Raw genomic sequence first — 25,445 nt, forward strand, 5'->3', positions numbered from 1 at the left:
TTGATGTTTCTACCACATATCTGTCAACTATGGACAAAGTGCACAAGATGACTGAGCCATTTCATCCTATGAGCCATTTCATCCAATAAATGGAGAGCAGACTGCTGCACCTTACTCCACTTGCCTTGTGCACTTGTCCGTTCTAAATTAGATTATGGGTCCCAAGTGTACACATCAGAAAGAGCGTACTAGACCCAGTCCATCAAGCCATCCACATTGCTACTAGAGCTTTCAGATCATCCCCAGTCCAGAGTTTATACATCAAAGCAGGTGAACCACAACTGTCACTGCAACAAAAGCAGTCGTCACTAACATATACTTTTAAGTGGAAATCTCTGTCAGACAACTCTACGTGGTCATCAGTGTTTGAGCCACTATGGGAAACTATAACACCCGTTAGACTGCCAACTGTGCCGCCTCCGTAGCCAGGTGCGCAGGAGCAGCAGTGCGTAGCACACGCTTCTTGATTGGACCGGGTTTCGAGCCCGTGACCACCAAATACGGAGGATGTGGAAAGGTCAGGGAATGACCACTGCATGTCCCCAGAGCAATAAGGCCTTAGTTGCTAATGCTCCTAAAAAAAAAAAAAAACCAAATAAATAAATAACTGCCAACTGTCCCTTTGGTATCTGTGTCCAAGACCACCTCAGAGAGCTTAATATCACAGTAGACAATGTTGCCCAGTCATCAAGGCAACCACTTCCACCTTGGCATGCTCGCTTACCATCCTGCAACCTTTCAATTAAAAATTGGGGTAAAGCCATTACCCCACCTTCTGTCTACTGACAACTCTATGCTACCTATAGAGCCAAGTACTCTGACTTCTTGGGCACCTCCGTAGCCAGGTGGGCAGGAGCTGCTGTGCGTAGCACACACTTCTTGATTAGACTGGGGTTCGAGCCTGTGACTACCAAATATGGAGGATGCGGAAAGGTCAGGGAATGACCACAGCATATCCCCGGAGCAATATGGCCTTAGTTGCTAATGCTCCTAAAAACCAGAATAACAACAACTCTGACTTCTTGCCTATTTTTACTGATGGCACGAGGTCAGAGTCATCTGTTGGATCTTCTGCCATCTTCCCAGAAAATGCTATATTTGGAAGGCTTCCCTCACGAATGCAGCATATATACAGCTCAGTTGTATGCTATAGAATTGGCCATTGGACCATATAAAAACTCACAAGTACCAAAGGTGTATGGTGTATACCGACTTCTTAAGTATACTGCAGGCTTCATCTAGGATTAGGTACAATCCTAATCCATCTGTGACTTGGGTCCAGCGGATGCTACATTCTTTCTGAGTGTACATCTGATATCCGTTTCTGCTAGATCCCAAGCCACACTTAAGGATCAAGAGTAACGGACTGGATGATGCAGTAGGCAGGTCACCACAATACTCAATGCCTGTTAGTCCTCTGTGCAGACTAGAGGCAGCTAATACATGCTAAATTACTCTCCCAATGGCAACAATCTTGGCATGAGCAGGCTACTAACAAGCTTTATCAGATAAAGCCTGTAATCCAACACTGGCAGTCTAGTCTGAACAGGAACCTCAGTGAAGTTGTTTTAGCTTGCCTCTGCATAGGACTCTGTCATCTTAGGCATGCATTTCTGCTGAGGGCAGATGACTCTCCTATGTTTTTTTTTTTTTTTTGGTAGTTGTTGGCGCATCGGCTTCTGTGGCTATAGTGCACCTCCCAAGGTTTTTGCAGTAATTTGATCCAAGCCCGAGGCGCGGATTCGAACCTGCGACCTTTGGGTTGCCAGGCAGGCACTTTACTCACCTGGCTAGCCCGGTTGGCGACTCTTCTATGTGTGAGAATTGTGACACCTTTTTAACTATTCATCAGATATTAACTGATTATCCATGTTTTAGACAGACATGATTTATATTTTACTGCTTTTAGTCATCTGGTGGACAATCCAGTGGTCATGACTGCTTTTAGTCATCTCGTGGACTATCTAGCGGCCCGCCTGCAATCACCATTTTAGAGCTGTACCCTCAAAATGTAAGGAAGATTGGATCTCGCTATGATGTCCATCATAACCTCAAAAGTCATCAATCATACTGCATGATGAAAGAAATAGAGGAGGATTTTGCTCTGGAGACTAAACATTGGTTCCACCACTTCAAGCTTCCAATAAGTAAAGTTGTGGTATTGCACTGGGTAATGAGAGTCTACCACCTAGTGTTGCCTAATAACACAGAGGCGCCATTCCTCTGTGTGGTGTGGGCAACAGACTTCGACCCCTGCTTATGTTGGTTTGCACCTGAGTGGTTACCTACAATGTGTTAGGTGCTGTATTTCAGGAGTTGCAGATGGGGTTTATACCCAGGGTCACTAACAGTCCCACCATCATCAAGGTGTAAGCAGAGGATTTGGTTGTCACCAGACATTGCCAAAATTAGGTCCACTCGATTTTGAGTGTCATCTGAATATCAGTTTCATCAGCGTTTTAGACTCCCAGGTAGCAAGCATATCTTGGTATGTTTAAGACAATGTCTTCAACACCCTCAAGGTCCAAATTGATGAATTTAATTATAGTTTGAAGAATTTTTAAATAATAATGATCATAATTTACTGAACTCTGGATCTCCCACCTATATTCACCTATCCTGTCGTGGAAGTCGACAGCTTAAATAAATTCAAGGTTGAACTAGACAAATTTTGGAGTGAATGGATGGGTGAAAAGGAAATTTTTTTTTTTTTTGGCTGATGCTAAATAACTTGCTTTCTTGCATCATATGCCTCTACTAATGCCAGTACCTACAAGATCTACTTCTGTAATTGATTTGTCAGTTGTTCCGTGTACGAGGCAAGTTCTGTTGGGCCAGATTATATTCATTTTGAGATGGTTAAACATCTTTCATCTGATTATATCTTTTCGATCATGACATGGTTGATATTAACCGATCCCTTTCGCTGTGATCACTTTTCAAATATTTGTTCACTACAAATGAGTAAATCCTGATCAATGATCCACTTGGAAGTCCAAATACTTCTGGACAGACACTATGTTCAAAAAGAACTTATTGATGGAGTAACTACTTCCATAACCAGTCAGATTCTGACTGCAGCTAATTCTTTTATTTCAAAATCCTGGACATATCTCATTCACCGAAATCATTGGTGGGATATAGATTGCTTTAATGCTACACAGCAGAAAAACTGTGCTTGGAATAATTTCTGGAAGTATGCTACCACTAGAACTTAATTTCTTATAAAAGACATAAAGATGAAACAAGAAAAATTAGATGGAAAGCAAAACGTGATTCATGGATTTCTTTTGCCTCAACCATCACAAAAGACATGACACCTGGCTCATCTGGAGAAGGATATAGTCCATAAATGACAAATTTGTTTCGGTGCTCTCTCTGATACTTTACTGGAAAGGGAAAGATGTATCTACTTCTGAAGAAGTTGCTAATACACTAGCATAATTGTTTGCCACAATCTCTACTACTGCCTCTTGTACAACCTCCTTCCACAACATCAAAGCAGATGCAGAACAGTATAAAATCAACTTCTTCATGCATCGCTCTTTCTCATACACCCAAACCCAGGTGGTAGATGACTTTCATCAACCGGTGAAATACCACCACTTTGCTTATTGGAGGCTTGAAGTGGTGAAACCCATGTTTAGTCTCTAGAGCAAAGTTTCTGGCATCCCCCTCCCCCATACTTCTCCTTCAACCCATGCACGGTACTAAGTACTATAGGTTTTGTTACCTTTCGTGTTTGGGGTTTTCATAAAAAAAAAAAAAAAAACCCTTTACATTAATAGAACTTAAAAGAATCATTAAATAAGTCTTCCAACAGTACTACAGTCCCAGATGGTGTTTTGTTATATTATGCTGAAGCAGTTACTTGAAGAGGACTTGTGTACCCTATTGATTTTCTACAATCGGATCTTTTGTGAAAATACCTATCCTCTTCTCTGGCACCATTCTTTCATTATCGCCATAACAAAACCAGGCAAAGATCTTTCCCTGGCTCAGAATTGTAGACCAATATCTCTAACGAGCTGTATGAGTGAAATTTTGAAAAGAAGCAGAAATCTGCATCTTCTTTTGATTGACTTAATTTTGTAATGGTCATAGATTAAAAAACAAACAAAAAAAAGATAGTTTAAATTTAAAAATTATAAAGTGTATATTAATTTTTATTCTTTGCACCTTTTTGCTGCATTGCTTTTATAGATAATTAAGATCACATTTCATGCTATTAAAACTTGCTTAGCTGATGAAAATATATTCAAGCGATTTGAGTGTCACATGAATATCAGTTCCATCAGTGTTTTAGACCCATTCTTTCATGTTATACAAATGTATATACTATATTTTTTAAGGTGACATTTTCACTTTAGAAAATAATATAGTATATACATTGTATGACATGAAAGAATGGTGAAGCAGTTGAATTCAGCTGCATGACATTTCTGTAAATGTTTGAAGAGTGGTATGTGAAAAACAGATTCATATTCTTTAAAGACCCTTTGTCCATTTAGATTACAAAATTAACAAAAAAAAAAGCTACAGGTATTATAATAATATTTTCAAGTTAGAAAGAAAAGCATTATATTGACACAAAAAAAGTAATTCAGTGAGAATTATTCTTAACTACCTTCTCCATATTCATTTTAAGATTTGATGCATGTTTCAGAATTTTAGCACCACTGGTGGGTTATTGAAGATAGCAAATCATTCTGGATGACAATTTACTGAAATTGCAAGTAATTAAATAGGGGCAGGAAATTTGTATAATTGAAGGGTTCTTTAGATTTGTGTATTTTCAGAAACTGAGCCATAGACATCACCTCAAGTAGTTGTAACTGAACTCGTGAGATTCTGGAGTGCTTTGTTTGTTGATTTCCTGAAGTCTAGTGTTTGCCATATGTTTATGCTACATTGAAACTTCAAAGCAGTTGGTTTTCTGTACAATTGCCCTTTGTATGAACCTAAACATTCACAGTCTAGCTTCATGTGCTTCTAATCGCAAGGTAGAATTGAAATAGTTGGTTGGAGATGTTATAAGACTTCTAGCTTGGTGAAGCAATCACTGAGATAAAGAATGTAAGCCATAATGATTCATCCTGTGGAAGTCTGAAAATTATGATATGGCATTCTTAAAAGTTAGGAAACAAATAGGATATATGTTTTGATTAAAAGGAGAGCATAGGAAATCTTGTTTCTAACCAAGGTCACATCTAACAAGTTCTAATGGTGCCAAAGTTGATTCTCTTGAAGATGGTAATGCCTGGTTATTATTAGTATGAATAGTGGCAAGTGATGTAAGAAAGCAAACTTATACATCATCAGAAAAAAATTTAAAAAAAGGAGGTGGTTAGTCCAGTTCTTTCTGAAATTTATTCAAAATATTCACTTCCACAACGACAGATGGAAGCCTAATCAACCACACTTTGGCTGAAGGCAAACTTCACACATGTATTCTTCCTCACATAAATTTGTCACCCATGTGTATAGCTGAGCATAAGAAAGTATGCTAAAGCTATCAAAGCCTTAAACACCCCAATGAGAATGTCTCACATGTGCCTAGTATCCAGATGCTGAAATTTGCAGAATTGAAGCCTTTCCTTGGTAATAGTACCCCTTTGTTTCCCTGATTCACAATCTTGTTGTCCTTCTCTGTACATACCCATTGCATTAGCTCTACATCCTTCCTAAAATGAAGCCTCCAGACCTGGATGCAGTACTCAAGATATGGCCTGACCATTCCCTTACACAGTGGGATAATAATCCTACTTAATGCTGCTAGCAAAATTCCTAAATATCATTGATGATCTCATGAGTTCGCTTAGCTGCCTGTAGACACTGCTCAGAGAACTTTATATTAGACTTCACAATTACTCTCAGGTTCTTTTCATTTTCAATTAGACTGAGTTTGTATAGTATACCACATGGTGGATACTTTATTGTGTGATTACTCTACCCACATTTAGTATCTTGGATTTATCAATGTTAAACTTCAATTTGAGATTTCTCAGCCCATCTGCCTAATTTTTCTATATCTTTTTATTATTTTATTTTTTTATGAAAACTCCAAACACGAGAGGTATTAGAACCTATGATACTTAGTACTATGCTTGGGTTGGAGGTTGAGAAGACGAAAGAAGATATTTGTTGTTAGACTTGAACTGTTAGACTTGTAGACTGTAATTTTCAGGAAATACATATAAAGGAAAGTTGTTCCAGAAAACGGCAGTTGAATGAAGATGAAAAGTTGGTTCTGTGAGTTTGAAGTTGGACAGTAAATAGATGTTGGCTGGTGTTGGCACATGTTTGAACTGTTTTGAAAGAGAGAGGGAATTATAGAAGCCAATTCGGTAAAATAGTGCCCATGGAAGTATCTGTAGAAAAGGCATGCAAGCAGAAACAGTACGTCTATGAGACAGAGAGTGAAGAGACTCTGTTAGAGAGGAGTCATCAAATTAACCTAACTGCCCTCTTATAAATAGAATCTAGAAGCCTGAGAGAGGTTTTGGGGGGGGGAATCGCACCAGATGTGGGAATAATATTCCATGGTAGTGCAGATTTGCGATTTGTACCAGAGTGAACAGCTGTTTGGAAGAAAAGTAACGCCGAGAGCAAAAGAGAAAACCAAGTTTTTTAGTTGCAGAGGAAGCAATATTTGTAATATGCTTGTGCCAAGAGAGATTAGAAGTCAGGGTAAACTCCAAAAGAGATATATTTTGCCTAGAAATTGGAGTATCATCAAAGATGAGCATAGGAGCAGAAGAATACTTTTTGTGAGATATAAGACAAGACTCAGTTTTAGAAGGATTGAAATCAACTAAATTGTCTTTGCCCCACTCGAGAATTATCTGGAGATCGGTATTTAAGGAATGGGTACCGGATTTTCGAAAAGTTGAAGCTGATTGAGCAGGGCAAAGTTTTTCAAAATGGAAAGAGAATTCAATGTGCTATCATCAGCAAAACTACGGATAGGATTTCTGGTCAATGGAAGAAGGTCATTAATATAGAAGAGGAAAAGAGTGGGGGACACCAGCATTGACAGAGAGCCATCTACCATCACCCTCACTGAGCGACCAGAGAGAAAACTGGATTATCAGTTACAAAAAACAGTTGGCAAACTATAAGATGGAAGCTTGTTTAGAAGATCTTTATGCCAAAGATGATCTAAAGCCTTTGAGAGGTCAAGATCAACTGCTTATGTTTCATCAAACTTTTCCATTGTATTTGTCCATAAATGGATAACATAAGCCAGAATATTACCAGTGGATCGACACTGACGGAATCCATACTGGCGATCGTTGATCAGATGGAAGGTTTCCAGGTGGTTTAAGAATTGGTGGTTAATTGATTTCGCCATTACTTTTGAAAGAGTAGAAGTAATTGTAAAGTTCCTAAAAAGGGACTTGTCACCCTTTTCAGGGGCGTCTCCGTAGCCAGGTGGAAAGGAGCAGCAGTGCGTAGCATATGCTTCTTGATTAGACCGGGGTTTGAGCCCGTCACCACCAAATATGGAGGATGCGGAAAGGTCAGGGAATGACAACCGCATATTCCCGGAGCAATATGGCCTTAGTTGCTAATGCTCCTAAAAACCAAATAACAAAAACAGAACCCTTTTTAGGAACTTTTTAGCAACTTTGTTGCAGCAGCATGCCATCATTACTGTATTAATTAGACATTAAGCCTGATATATCCTCATCTATTCATTAATAAATATAGAAAACAGCAGTGGGCCCAGCATTGAATCCTGTGGGACTTCTCCATGAAGTCCCACAAGAAGGAGTCCATGAAGAGTACTGTCCATTAATAACTACTCTTTCTTTTCCCAATGAGCTGGCCCCAGGTGCCAAAGGATTTTGTGATCAGGTGTCTTTGCCTGTAAATTAGCACTCTTTCTTGGTGAAATGAAATCGTTTCCTTATTTTCAGCATTACATTAACACTCAATTTATTCAGTTAAGAAAACACTTTACTAGATCAGAAGGAAAAATAATCTTTGTTTCTTCTCTTAATTTTTTATTTTATTACTAACCCACTACCGCTTGGTCAAAAGGTGGCACTTCTGCCTTCATGTGGCAGGGCCAGTAACCTGGAAGGGAAAACCTCTCCCTTCCATGGCGAAATGGAGAAAACCATTCCTAAAACCCAGAAATCCACTGGGTGAGATGAGACCCTTACAGGGCGAGAACAGTCAGAGACTGATTTTGTTGCTGCTAAACGTCAAACGACCGACGAAGTCAGAATCAAAACTCCAACTTCCCTTATTATTCACTCGACCCAAGAACAACCTATTGCAAACTCTCGGCGTTTCTAGCGCAGAAATGCCTAGAAAGCATAATAGGTACTCCAAAGATAGTTCATCGCTTAAGATCAGGTGACTTACTGGTTGAAGTTGCCACTGCTCGACAATCTGAGCAACTACTGAAACCAAAAACTTTTGGTGGAACTTCTGTTACAGTTTCACCACATCTCCCTGAACACATCACATGTCAAGAGATGTCATCACTGAGTGGGACCTTATGAACATGTCAGATGAAGAGCTAAAACAGGAACTACAAGACCAAGGAGTCATAAATGTCAGAAGAATAATGACAAAGAAGGATGGCATACTAGTTCCTACTCGAAATGTAATACTCACTTTCGATAACCCTAAATCACCAACAGTGATCAAAGCAGGTTATCTTAATTGCTGTGTTAGAGCATACATTCCAAACCCCTTACACTGCTACAAGTGCCAGAAGTTTGGGCACTCACAGACAGTCTGCATAGGAGCAGCTGCCTGTGCCGCATGCAGATCCACTGCACACATGAATACCGATTGCACAGCTACAAAACCTAGTTGTCCTAACTGCAGAGTAGCTCATCCGGCGTTTTCCAAGGAGTGTTCCCTTTGGAAAAGGGGAAAAAAAAAATGCAATGGTACAAAATTGAACACAAGAGGCTAAACAGTCTTTTCCAGCTCTGAATGCTAATAAACCAACTTATGTTTAAGTAACCAAAAAAAAAAAAAAATATCAATTGCAACCCAAACAGTGGTAACCATACCTCCAAATGAATCACTATCTGATTGAGCAAGGTCAGTATTGGCCACAGTTCCATTAAACCAAACAGCAAGCAAAAAAAGTAAAGCAATAAATACGCCAATTACTGTACTACCAGATGCCATCCCTCAGGAAAATGCTAAAGTACATAATTCTCCTGATGCAAACCAAACAGATAGCATGGACTTAGGAGATAGCTCACAGCAAGAAGTGCAAGTATTAGAACTATTCACTGATGAGGATATGGACACAGGAAAACCATACTTTCCAAAGAAGGGGAAAGGGAAACCTGAGCAAAGCAAACCTTCAGCCCCTCAAAAACAAATAGCGGGTTCTACCAAACCTAGATAATGCTTACATTTCTGCAATGGAACTGTAGAGGATATCACAGCAATTTAAATGACATACAAGATCTCCTCAGACAATATGATCCTATCGCCTTCTGCCTACAGGAAATCAATCTAACCTTACATATAACCATTTCACTCCGGAACTACATTATTCATCGGAAAAATCGTGTTGTAAACAACCTGAACAATCTGGCACGTGGAGGTGTTGCATTGATGGTCAACACTCAAATACTCTTAAAACCACTCCCATTGAAAACAAACCTTTTCGGCAGTTGCAGTATGAGTCAATATTAATTTTGACTTTACTATCATCTCACTATAATTGCCTCACAATCAAAATATAAGCTACACTGACCTAGAAGAACTAGTGGTACAACTTTCTCAACCCTACTTCATCACTTCATCCTAGGAGACCTCGTTAGTCATCATCCTTTATGGGGAAATCAAAACATGGACAAATTATAGAAAAATTACTTGACCAGCACCATTTGATTACTCTCAATGATGGCACACACACTTATACGCATTTACCTACAGGATCTACTTGAGCTATTGATGTGTCTCTATACTCAGCATCCATATATCCTCTATTTGGATGGACTCATCATCATCATCAGCCATTTTCAATCTACTGCAGGATGAAGCACTCTCCAGCAACTTTCCACTTCCTTCTGTTTTGTGCAATGGCCATCCATTTACTACCCACAAACTCATGAATTTCATCTGTCCATCTCTGCCTTTGTCTTCCAGGTTTTCTCTTAGCCCCTCTTGGGTTCCATTCTGTTATTTTCTTAGTCCATCTGTCATCATGTCTCCAAACTATGTGTCCTGCCCAAGACCATTTTAGTTCTTTAGTTTTGATAAGAATGTCCTTTACTTGAGTTTGCTGCCTAATCCATGTGTTTCTCTTCTTATCTAACAGTCTGATTCCCAATATAATTCGTTCCATTCTTCGCTGTGTAGTTCTCAGCTTCTCTTCCATTTTTTAGGTGAGTTCCCAAGTTTCATTTCCATAAGTCATGGTGGGGAGTATACATTAGTTCATTATTTTACGTTTCAGACAAACTGGGATATTGCTCTTCAGTATGTGACTATATTTCCGGAATGCTATCCATCCAAAATTTATTCTTCTCTTGACTTTCAGCCATTTATCATTATTACAGGTAATAACTTGTTCCAGATAAGTATATGACTCCACCTTTTCAATTACTGCTCCTTCGATCATTATGTCACTTTCTGTGTCATACTTGTTCATTATGTCACTTTCTGTGTCATACTTGTTCATCATTACTTTTGTTTTAGCCATATTCATCTTTAGTCCAAAATCCTTACTAACTCTGCATAACTGATTAAGATTTTCCTGATTCTTTGGGATCGTGGCTTATGACCACAATGTCATCTGCAAACCGTAAATGGTTTAGATACTCTCCATTCACATTGACTTCTTTCTGCGACCAGTCTAATCTTCTGAAAGCTTCCTCAAGGGCAGCAATAAACAGCTTCGGAGATATTGTCTCCTTGTCGAACTCCTTTCTGGATTTTAAATTTCCTACTGTCTTTGTCTAGTCTAATAAAGAAGGTAGCGTTCTCATATATTTTCTTCAAAATCATAATATATGCAATATCTATGCCTTGTCTTTCCAGTGCCCAAAACATTGCCTTATGCTGTATGGAGTCAAATACCTTTTCATAATCCACAAATGCCAGGCATAATGGTGTTTTATATTCATTTGCCATCTCCATTAGCTGTGACATTACATGAAGGTGATCCATAGTTGAGAATCCTGTCCTAAAGCCAGCTTGCTCTTTCGGTTTATTCTCATCAAGTGTTCTTTCTAATCTGTTAGTAATGACCCTCGTGAACAACTTGTAGATGTGGGATAACAAGCTAATTGGTCTATAATTTCCAATTTCTGATTTATCTCCTTTCTTATGCAGCAAAACTATGATTGCATTATTCTACTCCTTACGTGCCACTCCTCTTCTAATGTATTTTGTGAAGAGTCTTGCTAGTTTTTGTGTCATGTATCTTCCTCCCAATTTTAACAACTCTACAGTAACTTCATCTTCCCCTGGAGCTTTCTAATTCTTCATTTTCTTCAATGCATGTTCTACCTCATCAGGAAGGATATCAGGTACGTTGTTTGTGTTACTAATTTGTGATCTGTCTTCCCTACTGCTGGCATCATTCCCTCGCTCCTTGTATAACTCTTTATAGTAGTCTTCTGCTATTTGAATTATGCCTTCTCTGCTATTCATAAGTACACCATTGCTATTCTTCCGTTTCAGTATCATTTGTCTTTCTGTATTTCTGCTCATGACTGCTGATTTAAATCCTTTGTTTTCCCTTAATGCTTGTTCTACTTTTCTTGTGTTAAATTTTCTTATGTCCTCTCTGAGTCTCTTTCTTCCCATACTAACTGTAAACAGTTGTGATGTTACAACACCAGTGGAAATTGCGAATGCATTTGGCGAATTGTTCGTGAAAATCTCAGCCACAACATATTACACACCTGTTTTTCAGGTACACAAGGCACAGGCTGAGAAACATTTCATCAACTTCGAATCAGCATCTAGTGCTGCCTACAGTCTCCCCTTCACAATGTCTGAATTGCACCATGCTTTAGCCACCACTAAACTCAGTGCAGCAGGACCAGATGGAATACATTACATCATGATAACACAACTTACTGAACCCACCCTTAAGACACTGTTACTTCTTTATAACAGAATTTTCAAAGAGAATACCTTCCCAGACAAATGGCACCATGCTTATGTTTTGGCTTTTCCGAAACCAGGAAAAGACCCTAACAAATCTACATCATTGCCGACGCATTGCACTCACCAGCTCTATGAGCAAGGTCCTGGAAAAAATGATCAATGCCCGCCTGACCTGGTTTCTAGTCCAAAACAACCTTCTTAACCCAATATAATGTGGTTTCTGTAAAGGCAGATCCACTCTTGACTTACTCATCAGGGCAGAAATAAACATCTGTGATGCTTTTGTATGAAAAGAACACAATGTCACGGTTCTCTTTGACATAGAAAAAGTGTTTGACACAGCTTGGAGGTATGGTATAATGTGAAACTTATACGAACTAGGACTATGTGGACACCTGCCAAAATTTATCAGACACTTCTTCCATCATCGCTCATTTCAACTTAGAGTCAACAACCAGTTATCTTCCAGTTTTATCCAGGAAGAAGGGGGGTCCCACAAGGTTCAGTACTAAGTTCTGCCCTATTTATTTGAGTGATGAATTCCATTACTCCAAGGGCTCACATCTGGTGAGTATGGGCTTGGCACACCCAGGGTTCTGAGCTGGATATCATCATTCTTCTCTTTCTTGGTGATTCCTTTTTACCTCTCTCTCTCTCTCTCTCTCTCCCTCCCTCCCTCCCTCCCACCCAGAAAAACAAAGAGAGAGAGATCTCTCTCTTTGTTTTTCCGGGTAACTGAAATGTTTTTTGGCTAGTGCAGCATAAGCCTCAGGCTTCCTTGCACTATATGGCTAATAATGATAACACAGGATCTACCATAGACAGTGTCCACTACTCTGTATGCCAATGACTTCAGTATCTTCTGCCATTCACCTAATATGTGAATGGTAGAAATACAGTTGCAAGGGGCTATCAACAAAGTTGTAAAATGATCCCAAAAACAATGGTTTTCACCTCTCACCACAAAAGACTGTCAGGATATGCTTCTGTAGGAAGCGTCACTTACATCCAGACCCAGAACTTCACCTAGCGAATCAAATGATCCCAGTAGTTCGTAGTGTCCACTTCCTTGATGTGGTTCTAGACCAAAAACTTACCTTCCTCGAACATATAAAAGAGCTCCAGATTACTTACCTTAAGAAGCTAAACATCTTAAGAGTACTATCTGGCACAACATGGCGAGCCGGCCTTGACACACTACTGCATTTGTATCATCCATTAATATAGTCACGTCTAGACTATGGCTCTATGGTCTACAGGACTATGGCTCTGTGGTCTACAGCTCTGCTAGACCAAGTGCCTTACGTTGGCTTGATCCCGTACACCACAGTTCTCTTCGGCTTGCACTAGGGGCATTCCGTACATCGCCAGTTCAGAGCTTATATGCTGAAGCAACTAAAACCTCTTTACATCTACACAGAGAAATGCTTCTATTAAACTATGCAGCAAAAGTCAAATGGCAAGTAGACAACCCTACTCGGAATGGACTTTTCTCGCCCAAATGGGAGAACCTTTACTGAGCCTATCCATCTAAAAACCCATCAATAGGGTTATCTATACCTACGTTCTCTGCTCAGTGAATGACAAATTGACCTTAGCATGATACAGCCTACTACATCTCGTACAGTTCCACCTTGGATGTATCACATACCATTGTGAAACCTTTCACCCACATCGTTGTGGAAACACACCTTACCCCAACAGAACCTACTGCAAATTCATGCCGCATTGAGAACCCAGCATGCAGAGTACATGCCAATCTACACGGATGGATCTAAATCTGATGCCGATGTTGGTGCAGCAGCAGTTTTTCCCAACCTTAGCTAAGAAACTCTCCATTGAATGCAGCAGCTTCACTGCAAAACTCTGGGCTATCTTCATAGCATTAAATTTCGCCTTATCAACAAATATATTGAACAGTGTGATCTATACAGACTCCATTAGTACTGTTCAAGCTGTACAGCAGAATAAAAATCATGATAACCGTTTACTCATACAGATTTGGAATACCATGGCTAAGCTAAATAGGAAGAAACAAGAAATCATCTTTTGTTGGATCCCTGGTCATGTTGGAATTTCTGGAAATGAACGTGCTGATCTAGCTGCGAAAACTGCTACAGATCCTATAGTATACCCATCATAGACTACAAGTCAATTGTAAAGAAGTGGTGTCTTGAAAAATGGCAACACATCTGGCAAAGTCAAGCTGGGAACAAACTGCTCCATATAAAGAAATATCCAACCTTGGAAATCCAGTATACGTGAAAACAGGCATGAAGAAGCCCAACTATGAATAGGCCATTCACATCTGACACATCTTTATCTTCTTGCAAGTACTGATCCACCACTGTGTATAAATTGCAACACTCAGCTCACTGTTCAACATGTACTCATTGATTGCCCCAAATACAATAGTGACCGACAAGCTATGTGTACCTCTTTTTCCAGAACGAACACTTCTTTCAGTATTGCTGACCTCCTGGCAGATATCCCACATCTGGCCAAAATTTTTTCATTCCTTAAAGAGATACAACTGTACAACGCAGTGTGAACCTCAACATTTATATACATAAATTGTAGGCGTCTCCGTAGCCAGGTGGGAAGGAGCAGCAGTACGTAGCACACGCTTCTTGATTAGACCGGGGTTCGAGCCCGTCACCACCAAATACAGAGGATGTGGAAAGGTCGGGAATGACCACCGCATATCCCCGAGCAATATGGCCTTAGTTGCTAATGCTCCAAATAACAAACAAACAAACAAACAAACATAAACTGTGTATTTAACATCACCATAGTTAGGCACATTTTGGCCTTGCTGCCCTTGCACAGTAAAGCCCATAAACAAACAACAAACCCACTGAACCATCCCTTTATCCCAAGCAGTAACTTTCCCTTAATGCCACACTTCTCCAATTTATACAGCAGCAGCTTTTTATGTGCACTAGTATCTAAAACTTTTCTGAAATCCAAGTATATGATATCAAAGGTATTTTTTAATCTAGTTCCTTTGTCACTGCATCATACTCATAATACCCAATCAAATTGGTCAGACAAATCTTCCCTTAAAAAATTCATTCTCTGAATGAATATAACTGCACTCCAGTCTAGACCCTGCATTACTTCTTTAACCAGTGACGTCGTTATTTTCCTGGAACAGAAGTTAAACTAACAGGTCTGTAATTGCTCGTGTTGCCCTTTGATCCCCATTTTTGAATTGGGTATACATTTGCAGTTCTCTTTAAGGACTTCTCCTGTATCCAAAAATGCTCTCTTTATTATGGCTAATGCTTACCTCTTATTGTTTGCTTACCTCTTTAGGTGCCTCCCTTTAATATAACCAGATAGATTCCATTATGGCTAACTCAGTCACTAACAGTGATTCAGTAGAGTAAGCAGCGTGTAGTAATATTATGTGAGAATAAAAGCTTTGAAGCCACTGAAGAAGCTTCCCTAGTTGACAAAAGAACGAGTTAATAAAACATAGAGAATGAAAAGAATGCAGTTTAATGAAATCTGCTTCTCAAGATTTTGATCATCATCACTCTTCTAAGTAGTATAAATAGTGGGCTGTTAGCATAAAACACATTATTCATAACTTTGGAGGCTGCTAGATTTTAATAGCGGTTCGATTAAACCGTTCAACTTCATCCTCACTAACAGAAGATATATCGTGATTGATGTTACCGTCCTGAACATGGTAAATGTTGGAAGTGATCACAGAATGGAAAGATGCACACTTGATATAGACGTAAGAAAAGAAAGGAAAAAACTGACTCCAGTAAACATTACGAAGGTCTTTGAGATAACAGAAGAGGAGAAAAAGCAGTATGTACTGTAACTTAAGAAAAAAGTTTGAGCTTCTCCAGATGGTTCAGGATATTGAAAGAAAAGGCAGTATGTACTGGAGCGTAAGAACAAGTTTGAGCTTCTGCAGATGGCTCAGGATATTGAAACAACTTTCTGAAAGTGATAAAGCCCAAGAAACCTATAGGTAAAAAAAATCCAAAGAAGAAAAAATTAGTCAAGAAACACTTGTCATGATGAACTGAAGATGACAAACGAAGAGCAAGATAAACACTGACAAGGAGAAAATTGAGTATACTGAGTTAATGAGCAAAGCCAATAAAAAGTCTCAGAGAGGACATAAGAAGATTTAACACAAGAAAAGTAGAACAAGCATTAAGGGAAAACAAAGGACTTAAATCAGTAGCCATGAGCAGTAATACAGAAAGACAAATGATACTGATATTGAAGAATAGCGATGGTGTACTTATAAATAGCAGAGAAGGCATAATTCAAATAGCAGAAGACTGCTATAGAGAATTATACAATAGCGAGGGAATGATGCCAGCAGTGGGGAAGATGGATTGCAAATTAGTAACACATATGACGTACCTGATGAAGTTGAACATACGTTGAAGAAAATGAAGAATCAGAATGCCCCCCCCAGGGGGCAGGAGATGAAGTTACTGTAGAGTTGTTAAAATTGGGAGGAAAAGACATAACACATAAACTGGCAAGGCTCTTCACAAAGTGCATTAGAAAAGGTGTGACGCCTAAGCAGTGGAATAATGCAATCATAGTTTTGCTGCATAAGAAAGGAGATAAATCAGAAATTGGAAATTATAGACCAATTAGTTTGTTATCCCACATCTACAAGTTGTTCACAAGGGTCATTACTAACAGATTAGAAAGAATGCTTGATGAGAATCAACCGAAAGAGCAAGCTGGCTTTAAGACAGGATTCTCAACTTCACGTAATATCACAGCTAATGGAAAAAGCAAATGAATATAAAACACCATTATGCCTGGCATTTGTGGATTATGAAAAGGCATTTGACTCCATACAGCATAAGGCAATGTTTCGGGCACTGGAAAGACAAGACAAGAAAAGGTTTAAAATAAAAGATAAGATGCCATAAAAAAAAGTGAACAGCTTTGAATTATATTTTGCTTATTTGTCAAATTCATATATGTGGGGTTGAAGTGACATATTTATAGAGGAAAACAATTCTTTGCATTTCTGCATTAATATTCTTACTTTCTGTATGTACTATTAACACAGTATCTCCTATGGCATTATGTCTAGCAAAGTAAACTCAGCACACATACCACATGTAGTTGTCAGCAGTTGAGGCCTTAATTTTCAGGAGAACTGCCATCAGCAATTCCCCAATGAGCCCAATGCATCTTGTAGTTCATGATCTTTTCCTATCAGTCAATCCCTTTAATAAGTTTCTTTAAAGAAAATTTAAAATCAATTTTCTTAAAGGAAACTCAGATCATGACTGATGCCTATTTTGCCTCCCCTTTTGAATTTGCATTTTTTTCTCTTGAACAGGCAAAAAAAGCATATGAAAAGTCATTTAAAGAAGCAGAAAAAGCAAGTGATAATTATATTAAAGCAGATGAAGATATCAGCTTGTCTAAAGCTGAAGTGGAAAAAGTAAGTGAAAATCATTTTGTATTTAAAGTAATAGTCAGTTGACCAAAATTTATGAATATTTTATTATATACTTTATTTGTAAAATAATAAGAGGAGTTTACCTCAATATAGTACGTAGAACACTTCCGTATGATACCCTCCAGAAATTAAAACGGGAAAAACGAAAAAATCAACAACTTACCGGTACATTAGAGTTAAATATAAATAATTAAAAAACCAATTTAACACAATTCAAATCAATTTAAAACAAAAATCAAATTAACGCAATTAAAAGAATCTAACAAAAATATTCAAAACGATTTTCCTTCTTGAAGCGTTGTCAACTTCAGGAAGGAAAATCATTTTGAATATTTTCTATTTTATAAATATATAGTTTAATAAACATCTGTTGCCCTGGATGCAGTAACATCCGGGGCAGCCGATGCGCCAGCACTGGGGACCCAGAGTGCCGGTGTGAAGTGGACCGATGTGCCGGTGTGAAAAGGACAATTAACATTGGCGAATGGAATGTTCAAACGGGGCACCATGTTGGACAAAAGGAAATCATTGCCCAAGAACTACTTAGGTGCAAGATATCAATCGCAGCATTATCTGAACTAAGGCTCACCGGGTCTGGAACGATGATCATCCAACCACCAGTACCTAGCGAATCGGTTAAGCTATTCTACTCTGGTGGTGAGAAGCGAGAAGCTGGAGTGGGCTTTATGGTTGATGTTCAGGCCACCAGTAGTGTGGTCGCTTTCCAACAAATATCGGACCGCCTGGCAGTCCTTACTGTCAAGGGCACCATCAAGACCCATATCATCTCCGCCTATGCACCAACTGAGACTAGCCCGGACCCGACCAAGAATGATTTTTACAACCAGCTCCAACATACGTTGGATTCAATTCCACAGACAGAAGTGATCATCCTCGCACGTGTCTTTAAAGCCCACATTGGCGTGGACAGATTGGGAAACAACAATGGGCAAGTTTGGTCATGGGAAGATTAACGACAACAGACTACGTCTGTTATCCTTTGCTGCATCTAACAACCTGATCATCGGAAACAGCCATTTCCAGCACCCTCAAAAACATCGACTTACATGGCGAAATCCATCTGGCAAGGACTCAGCAATCCTGGACTACATTTTGATCAATGCCCAATTTCGCTCATCACTCATGGACGTCTGTGCCATGGGGGACCTGATTGCAGATCTGACCACTACCTCATCCGGGCTAAGGTGCAGCTCAAACTACGACATGCAAAAAGGTCATCTCGGTCAGCCAAGCTGGACTGGAGGCAGCTAATGAATGCTGCCAACAAACAGGCATATCAGATCACCCTATCCAACCGCTTTGAGACACTGGCCGCGTCTGAGGATATAAATGAAGAAGAAAAGCAGATCTCTGATGCCATCCTGGAATGTGCCAAGCCCCTATGCCCACCTGCCTGACGCCGAACGCAACCATGGATATCAGACGAGTGCCTTGACCTCGTGGACAAACGGAAACAGGCAAAATTGGTCGACTTTGAACGGTACCGGCAGTTAAACCGAGAAGTCCGACAGAGGCTGAAAGCAGAGAGAGAGAAGCATACTGGAACCAAGTGGCAGACGATCTTGAAGAGGTGCATTCAAGCACGAGTACCGCACTCTCTACTGTACCCTTAGATGTCTGAGTGGAAAGACCAAATTGACTAGTGACAACATCAAGAAAGCTGATGGGACCTTTGTGCAATCACTGTCCGAATGCCTGCAACGGTGGAGTGATTCCTTTAAAGCATTGTATAATCACGACCCACCTCAGGGACCACCAGCAGCCGCACCACCCTTCGATCCCCCTGAGTTCTCCATGGTCGATGTCGAGCCTACAGTAGAAGAAGTGAAAGCAGCCATACAATCCCTAAAGAATGGCAGGACACCAGGAGTGGACCAAGTCACCACAGAAGCGATCAAAGCCAGGGTAAATGTACTGCTTCGCTAACTACACTCACTCCTCAAAACCATCTGATGCACTGAACAAATTCCGCTAACCTGGAGGAAAGCCATTATCGTGCCAATCCACAAGAAAGGTGATAACCGGGATTGCAAGAACTACCGTGGCATCAGTCTCCTTTCCATCATCAGAAAAGTCCTTTATGAAGATCATTCAGTCAAGGCTGCAAAAAATCGCAAGCAAACCGATCGAGAAGAACAGGCGGGATTTAGACCCGGGCGAGGATGCTGTGATCAAATCTTCGCCATCTGTCAACTGATGGAGGAGAGGATCCGGTGTGGACAGCGAACCGTCATTGTTTTTATTGACTTTAAGTCTGCTTTCGACTGTGTCCACCGGCCTGCCTTATGGAAATTGCTAGAGGTTGAACATGTACCTCGAAAAGTCATCACACATTCCCAAAACTGCATACAATGGTTTAACCAGCCAGGTGCGCATCCAGAACGATTTATCTGAGGAATTTACCATCCAAACTGGAGTCCGCCAAGGGGACGCGTTGCTTTTTAACATTGTGGTCGACGCCATTATGAGGCAAGCATTCAGCAACAGACGGGGTATACAATATGGCATGAATCACTATGTGATCCTTGCCATATTGTATACGGCAAGGATCACTATGTGACTGGCTTGATGTTTGCCGACGATAATGCTATCTTTGCCGGAAATGACGCTGAAGCCACGGACATCCTCTACGGCATTGCCCGGCCATACGGGTTGAAGATGAATGCTGATAAGACAAAGGCCCTGACAACAGATGGGTCGCAAGGCACCATCTATCTCGAAGTCGTCCAGATCGAGCAAGTGCAGGACTTTAAATACCTTGGGTCGCTGGTCCAGGAGAAGAAAGTTGCATCCACACCAGAATTGGACAGGCGGCCACTGCATTCGCCTCGCTCAAATGGTGTCTGTGGAAGAGGACCAACATTTCCTCAAAGACTAAAATCGACTCTTCCGGACTTTGATCCTGCCCATTCTCCTTTACGGATTGGAAACATGGATTTGTCTCAAGCTAGATTTAAACAAACTTGAGGTATTCGAAATGCGATGCCTGCGGCAGATCCTGGGCATCTCACTTCGCGACTGCATCACTAATGATACCATCCATGCTAGATGCCAACAGCAACCAAACATCGCCGACCAAATCCAGAAGCGAAGGCTTAGATGGTTTGGCCACGTATGTAGAATGGGTGTGAATAGAATACCATCCATACTCCTTTGGAGACAACGACCCACCCAATGGAGCATTCAACGGACCGTGCCTAGGAAAACGTGGGCCAAGCAAGTGGAAAATGACCTGAAGAGCCGACATCTCAACCTTAATCAGTTCAGGACTGACGTCATGGATCGTAAAGCATGGAAGAACATCACAGAGCAAGTCTGAAACCCTGCAGCACCTACAGCAGTGTACTGGTTGCGTGGACAACCGCCTCCTCCAGCCACCAGCTAAGGACCAAAGAAGAAGAAGAAATATATAGTATCAATAATTTCTGTTCAAAAACATAATCATTAAGTTGAATTTGGATTGAGCTTAAAATGATTTAAAGAATTCATGGCTGCTGGGCCAACCATCTCACTGTCATAATATAATTTGTGATACAAGTTAGACTTTTTGCAAAAACTCAGTGGTCTGTATTTTTACTATTACAGAAAGCAGTGAAAGTACATTGAATTGGAATTTTTTTTTTTTTTTTTTTTTTTTTAGCTTTGAAATATTGCTTATGTTAATGAATTGGGTGTCAAGTGAACTAGAGTGCATGATAAAATAGAAAGTTGGTGTAATAGCCAAACTATTGTTTTCTGTAATTGATGATCATTTCATTGTGCATGTGTGGTGAAAAGTGAGTTAACATTGTATTTCACTAAGATTCTAAAGGAATATCACATAAAATTTCAAGTGATGTTAAAACTTTTACCTATATGATAAAACCAGAAAGAAAGGTGGTATATTTTCCTTGTCTGCATTTTTTATTTATTTTGTTTTTATTTTATTTTTTATGAAAACCCCAATTACGAAAAAAATTAGATTGATGGTTGAGGTGATAAAAGAAGATACTTATTAGCATTATAGTTGTAGTTAGCATTATATCTGCAAAAAGGCCTCTAAGGTTGGGGTTATACGTACCACAAGTTTAGACAAATACACCAACCGTTTAAATAAACTGATTTCATGATAAAATAATACTGGATAGCACACTGAAATGATAAAATAAAAACTGTAAAATAACAATTTACAAAAACTGATTTACTTTACAACAAATAAAATTGAATTGATGAATTTAAAATGCATTAAAAATATAAATTTAAAAGCAATAAAACACCGTTGAAGCTTTTGGGGGCATCCGCCTCCTTTCTCAACAATAATGAAATTCAAGCGACACAACCTTAAATATCAGGCTCACGGCACACGTGTCTGACCAGGCGCATGTTCAACACTCCCTTCACGTGTGCTGAAACCGGAAATGGTCTGGTAGCGTGGCAAATTAAAATGTTTGTCTCTGGCAAGGACCACAGCCTCCAAAAGGGGGTGGAGCTGAACTCCCCTATCTCTATTCATACTGTTGTTACCAGATGACCCAATCCACAAACTCTCCAGCTACTTGTGCTCCCAGAATTATAGTTATTAGTTGTTATTGGTAGGGAAAAATGATGCAAGAGAGCAAGCTTATACAGAATTAGCAAAAAAAAACCCACCTTCCCATTTTGCCTGGCCATTCCCTCCCATACGTTGTCTAGTTTGTTCTTAAATTTATTTAAGCTGTCCACTTCCATTAAAAAGTTGGAAGTTTGTTCCAACAATCAACAACCTACTGGCTAAAGACAAACTTCTGCACATCTGTTTTGCAACCATCCTTCCTCATATTTGTGCCCTTTCTCTCTCTCATGCATGCAGTCTGAGCAAGAGGAAGAATCCCATTGCACTGAGCTTGCACAATATATTCAAATCCTTAAACATCTGTCACATCACATCACAAGTGCTTAGTCTCCAGATACTGCAATTTCAGAAATTAAGCTGTTCATGGTAAGAGCACCCTTTTGTTCCCCTCATAAATGATTTTGTTTATACTCTGGCACAACCACCAGGTCAGTAAAATTTACAATAAATCATCAATACAAAGGTTAATCATATTTAGCAGTCACAGGCTTGAACCACTGGTCCACTCAATGAGCGCATGCTACTGCACTCGTGCTCCTGACAATTTGGCTACTTTAAGTTTCATTACCCTTCTCTGTACCCATTCCACAATTTTCTAAAATGAAATCTTCAGACCTGTAGGCAGCACTCAAGTTGTAGCCTGACCATTACCTAGGGGATTTTTTTTTTTTTATGAAAACCGCAAAAATGAGAGATATTAGAACCTATAGTACTTAGTACAGTGCTTGGGTTGGAGGTTGAGAAGACGAAAGCAGTTATTTGTTGACATTAGACTTGAAATTCTGTAGACTGTAACTTTCAGGAAATACGTATGAAGAAAGGTTGTTCCAGAAAACGGCAGTTGAATGAATAAACGAGGAAGATGAAAAGTTGGTTCTGTGAGTTTGAATTTGGACAGTAAATGGATGTTGGCTGGTGGCAGCATGTGTTTTCGGACTGTTTTGAAAGGGAGAGCTGGAATTATAGAAGCCAATTTGGAAGACCAGTACCCATGGAAGTATCTGTAGAAAGGGCATGCAGCAGAAACAGTACATCGATGGGACAGCGAGTGGAGAGAATCTGTTTGAGAGGAGTCATTAATTAACCTAACTGCCCTCTTTTGAATGGAATTTAGAAGCCTGAGAGAGGTTTTGGGGGCACCGCATCAAATGTGGGAACAATATTCCATGGTAGGCAGATTTGCGATTTGTACAGAGCGAACAGCTATTTGGAAGAAAAGTAATGCAGAGAGAAAAAGAGAAAACCAAGTTTTTTAGATGCACAGGAAGCATTATTTCTAATGTGATTGTGCCAAGAGAGATTAGAAGTCAGAGTAATTCCCAAAAGAGATATATCTTCTTGCCTAGAAATTGGAGTGTCACCAAAGATAAGCATAGGAGTAGAAGAATCCTTTTTACGACATATAAGACAGGACTGAATTTAGAAGGATTGAAATCAAGTAAGTTGTTTTTGCTACACTGGAGAATTACCTGGAGATCGGAATTTAAGGAGTTGGTAGCGGATATTCGAGAAGTTGAAGCTGATTGAGCAGGGCAAGGTTTCTCAAAATGGAAAGTAGAATGCAATGTGCTATCATCGGCAAAACTATGGATAGGATTTCCAGTCAATGGAAGAATGTCATTAATATACAAGAGGAAAAGAGTGGGGGGAAAGAACTGAACCTTGGGGGATACCAGCATTAGTGGAGAAGTTAGAAGACAGAGCGCTATCTACCATCACCCTCAGTGAGCGATCAGAGAGAAAACTGGATAACCAGTCACAAAAAACAGTTGGCAAACCATAAGATGGAAGCTTGTTTAAAGGACCTTTATGCCAAACACGATCGAAAGCCTTTGAGATATCAAGAGCAACTGCTTGTGTTTCACCGAACTTTTCCATTGAATTTTTTCTTAAATGTGTAACATAAGCCAGAATATCACCACTAGATCGACTCTGACGGAATCCATACTGGCGATCATTGGTCAGGCGGAAGGTTTCTAGGTAGTTTAAGAGCTGGCGGTTAATTGATTTTTCCATTACTCTAGAAAGAGAAGAAATAATTGCAATGGGATGATAGTTGGATGGGAATGATTTGTCACTCTTTTTAGGAACTAGCTGGATGTCAGCAAATTTCCAAGTAGATGGAAAAACACCTTTGGAATAAGAAAGTGAAAAAGGTAGCAAAGAACATGAGTAAGTTCAGGAGAACAGGTTCTGAGAACAAGTGGAGAAACACCATCAGGACGTGGAGCTTTCTTAGCATCAATATTCGTCAAAATTCTTCTGACATCCTTTTGACGGAAGACCACAGGAGGCATTGAATGGAGCGTTTTGAGAATGGTGGGAGGTGTTTTACCAAGGTCATTAATACATGAGTTGGAAGAAAAATGGGTTGCTAGCAGGTCAGCTTTATCCTTGGCTGAAGTGACAACAGAACTATCTGGTTTGGACAGAGGTGGGAGCAGAGATGGGCAAAAGTTGCAGCGAATAGCTTTGGCAAGAGACCAGAATGCTCGACTACCATTAGGGCAAGAAGCGAGTTTTCTATTTTTAGCCTGTTCAAATTCTAGTTTGGACTGATTAATAACTGCTTTACAATTGTTGCGAGCTTTGGTGTAGGCAGAAAATGAAACTGAAAATTCTGACCAAGGAAAAGAAGAAAAGAAATCTCGCAGGTCATCCCATTTTGCATTCTTGTAATGCCAAACAATACGAAGTTGGGAATAGCCATGAGATAAAGGCTCCATTGGAGAAGAGACAATCATCAAGTTGTGATCTGAGGTGCCTAAAGGACCACTCACTTTGACCATGTACTTAAAAGGGTTGTTTGTGAGAAAAAGATCAAGCGTGTTGGCTGTGTGGTTAGGATTGTCCAGTATTCTTATAGGTAAATGAACAATCTGTGCAAGGTCATTAGGAATTGCAAAAGCCTCAGCATCTCGACCAGCTGGGTCGGTGTGACTAGAAAACGGAAGCCAGCTGGAGTTGTGAACATTAAAATCACCAAGGAAAAATACCTCACTGTTGGGAAAGTTGGACTGGAGAAAGTCAAGTTGCAAAGAGAGGAAGTCAAAAAGCTCCAAGTGATTAGTGGAATCGAGAGAACTGTAGAGACAACTGATGAATTTTACATAATGAGGTAAAGAGATTTTAAGCCAGAGAAGATCGAAAAGAGGAGATTCCAAATTACAAAGTCTCTGACAGGGAATATCTTAATGGACATATGCACAAGTACCACCTTTGAGGTGAAAGGAATCATACAGCGAATAGTTTTGGCAACTGAGA

The 25,445-nt window shown here is 39.8% G+C and overlaps 1 protein-coding gene across 1 annotated transcript in view; it reads left to right on the forward strand.

The window, feature by feature from the left end:
- LOC150087145 (formin-binding protein 1-like) overlaps nucleotides 1-25,445 on the forward strand; it is a 345,740-nt gene that overhangs the window by 99,170 nt on the left and 221,125 nt on the right. Inside the window, exon 6 of the mRNA XM_090371850.1 lies at nucleotides 17,447-17,551. Within this exon, the coding sequence (XP_090227976.1) occupies nucleotides 17,447-17,551 (105 nt within the window). The remainder of the gene's footprint in view (nucleotides 1-17,446; nucleotides 17,552-25,445) is intronic.

Source organism: Mastigoproctus giganteus, chromosome 4 (genome assembly GCF_048544385.1).
Source record: "Mastigoproctus giganteus isolate SK-2022 chromosome 4, ASM4854438v1, whole genome shotgun sequence".
NCBI lineage: Eukaryota > Metazoa > Arthropoda > Arachnida > Uropygi > Thelyphonidae > Mastigoproctus > Mastigoproctus giganteus.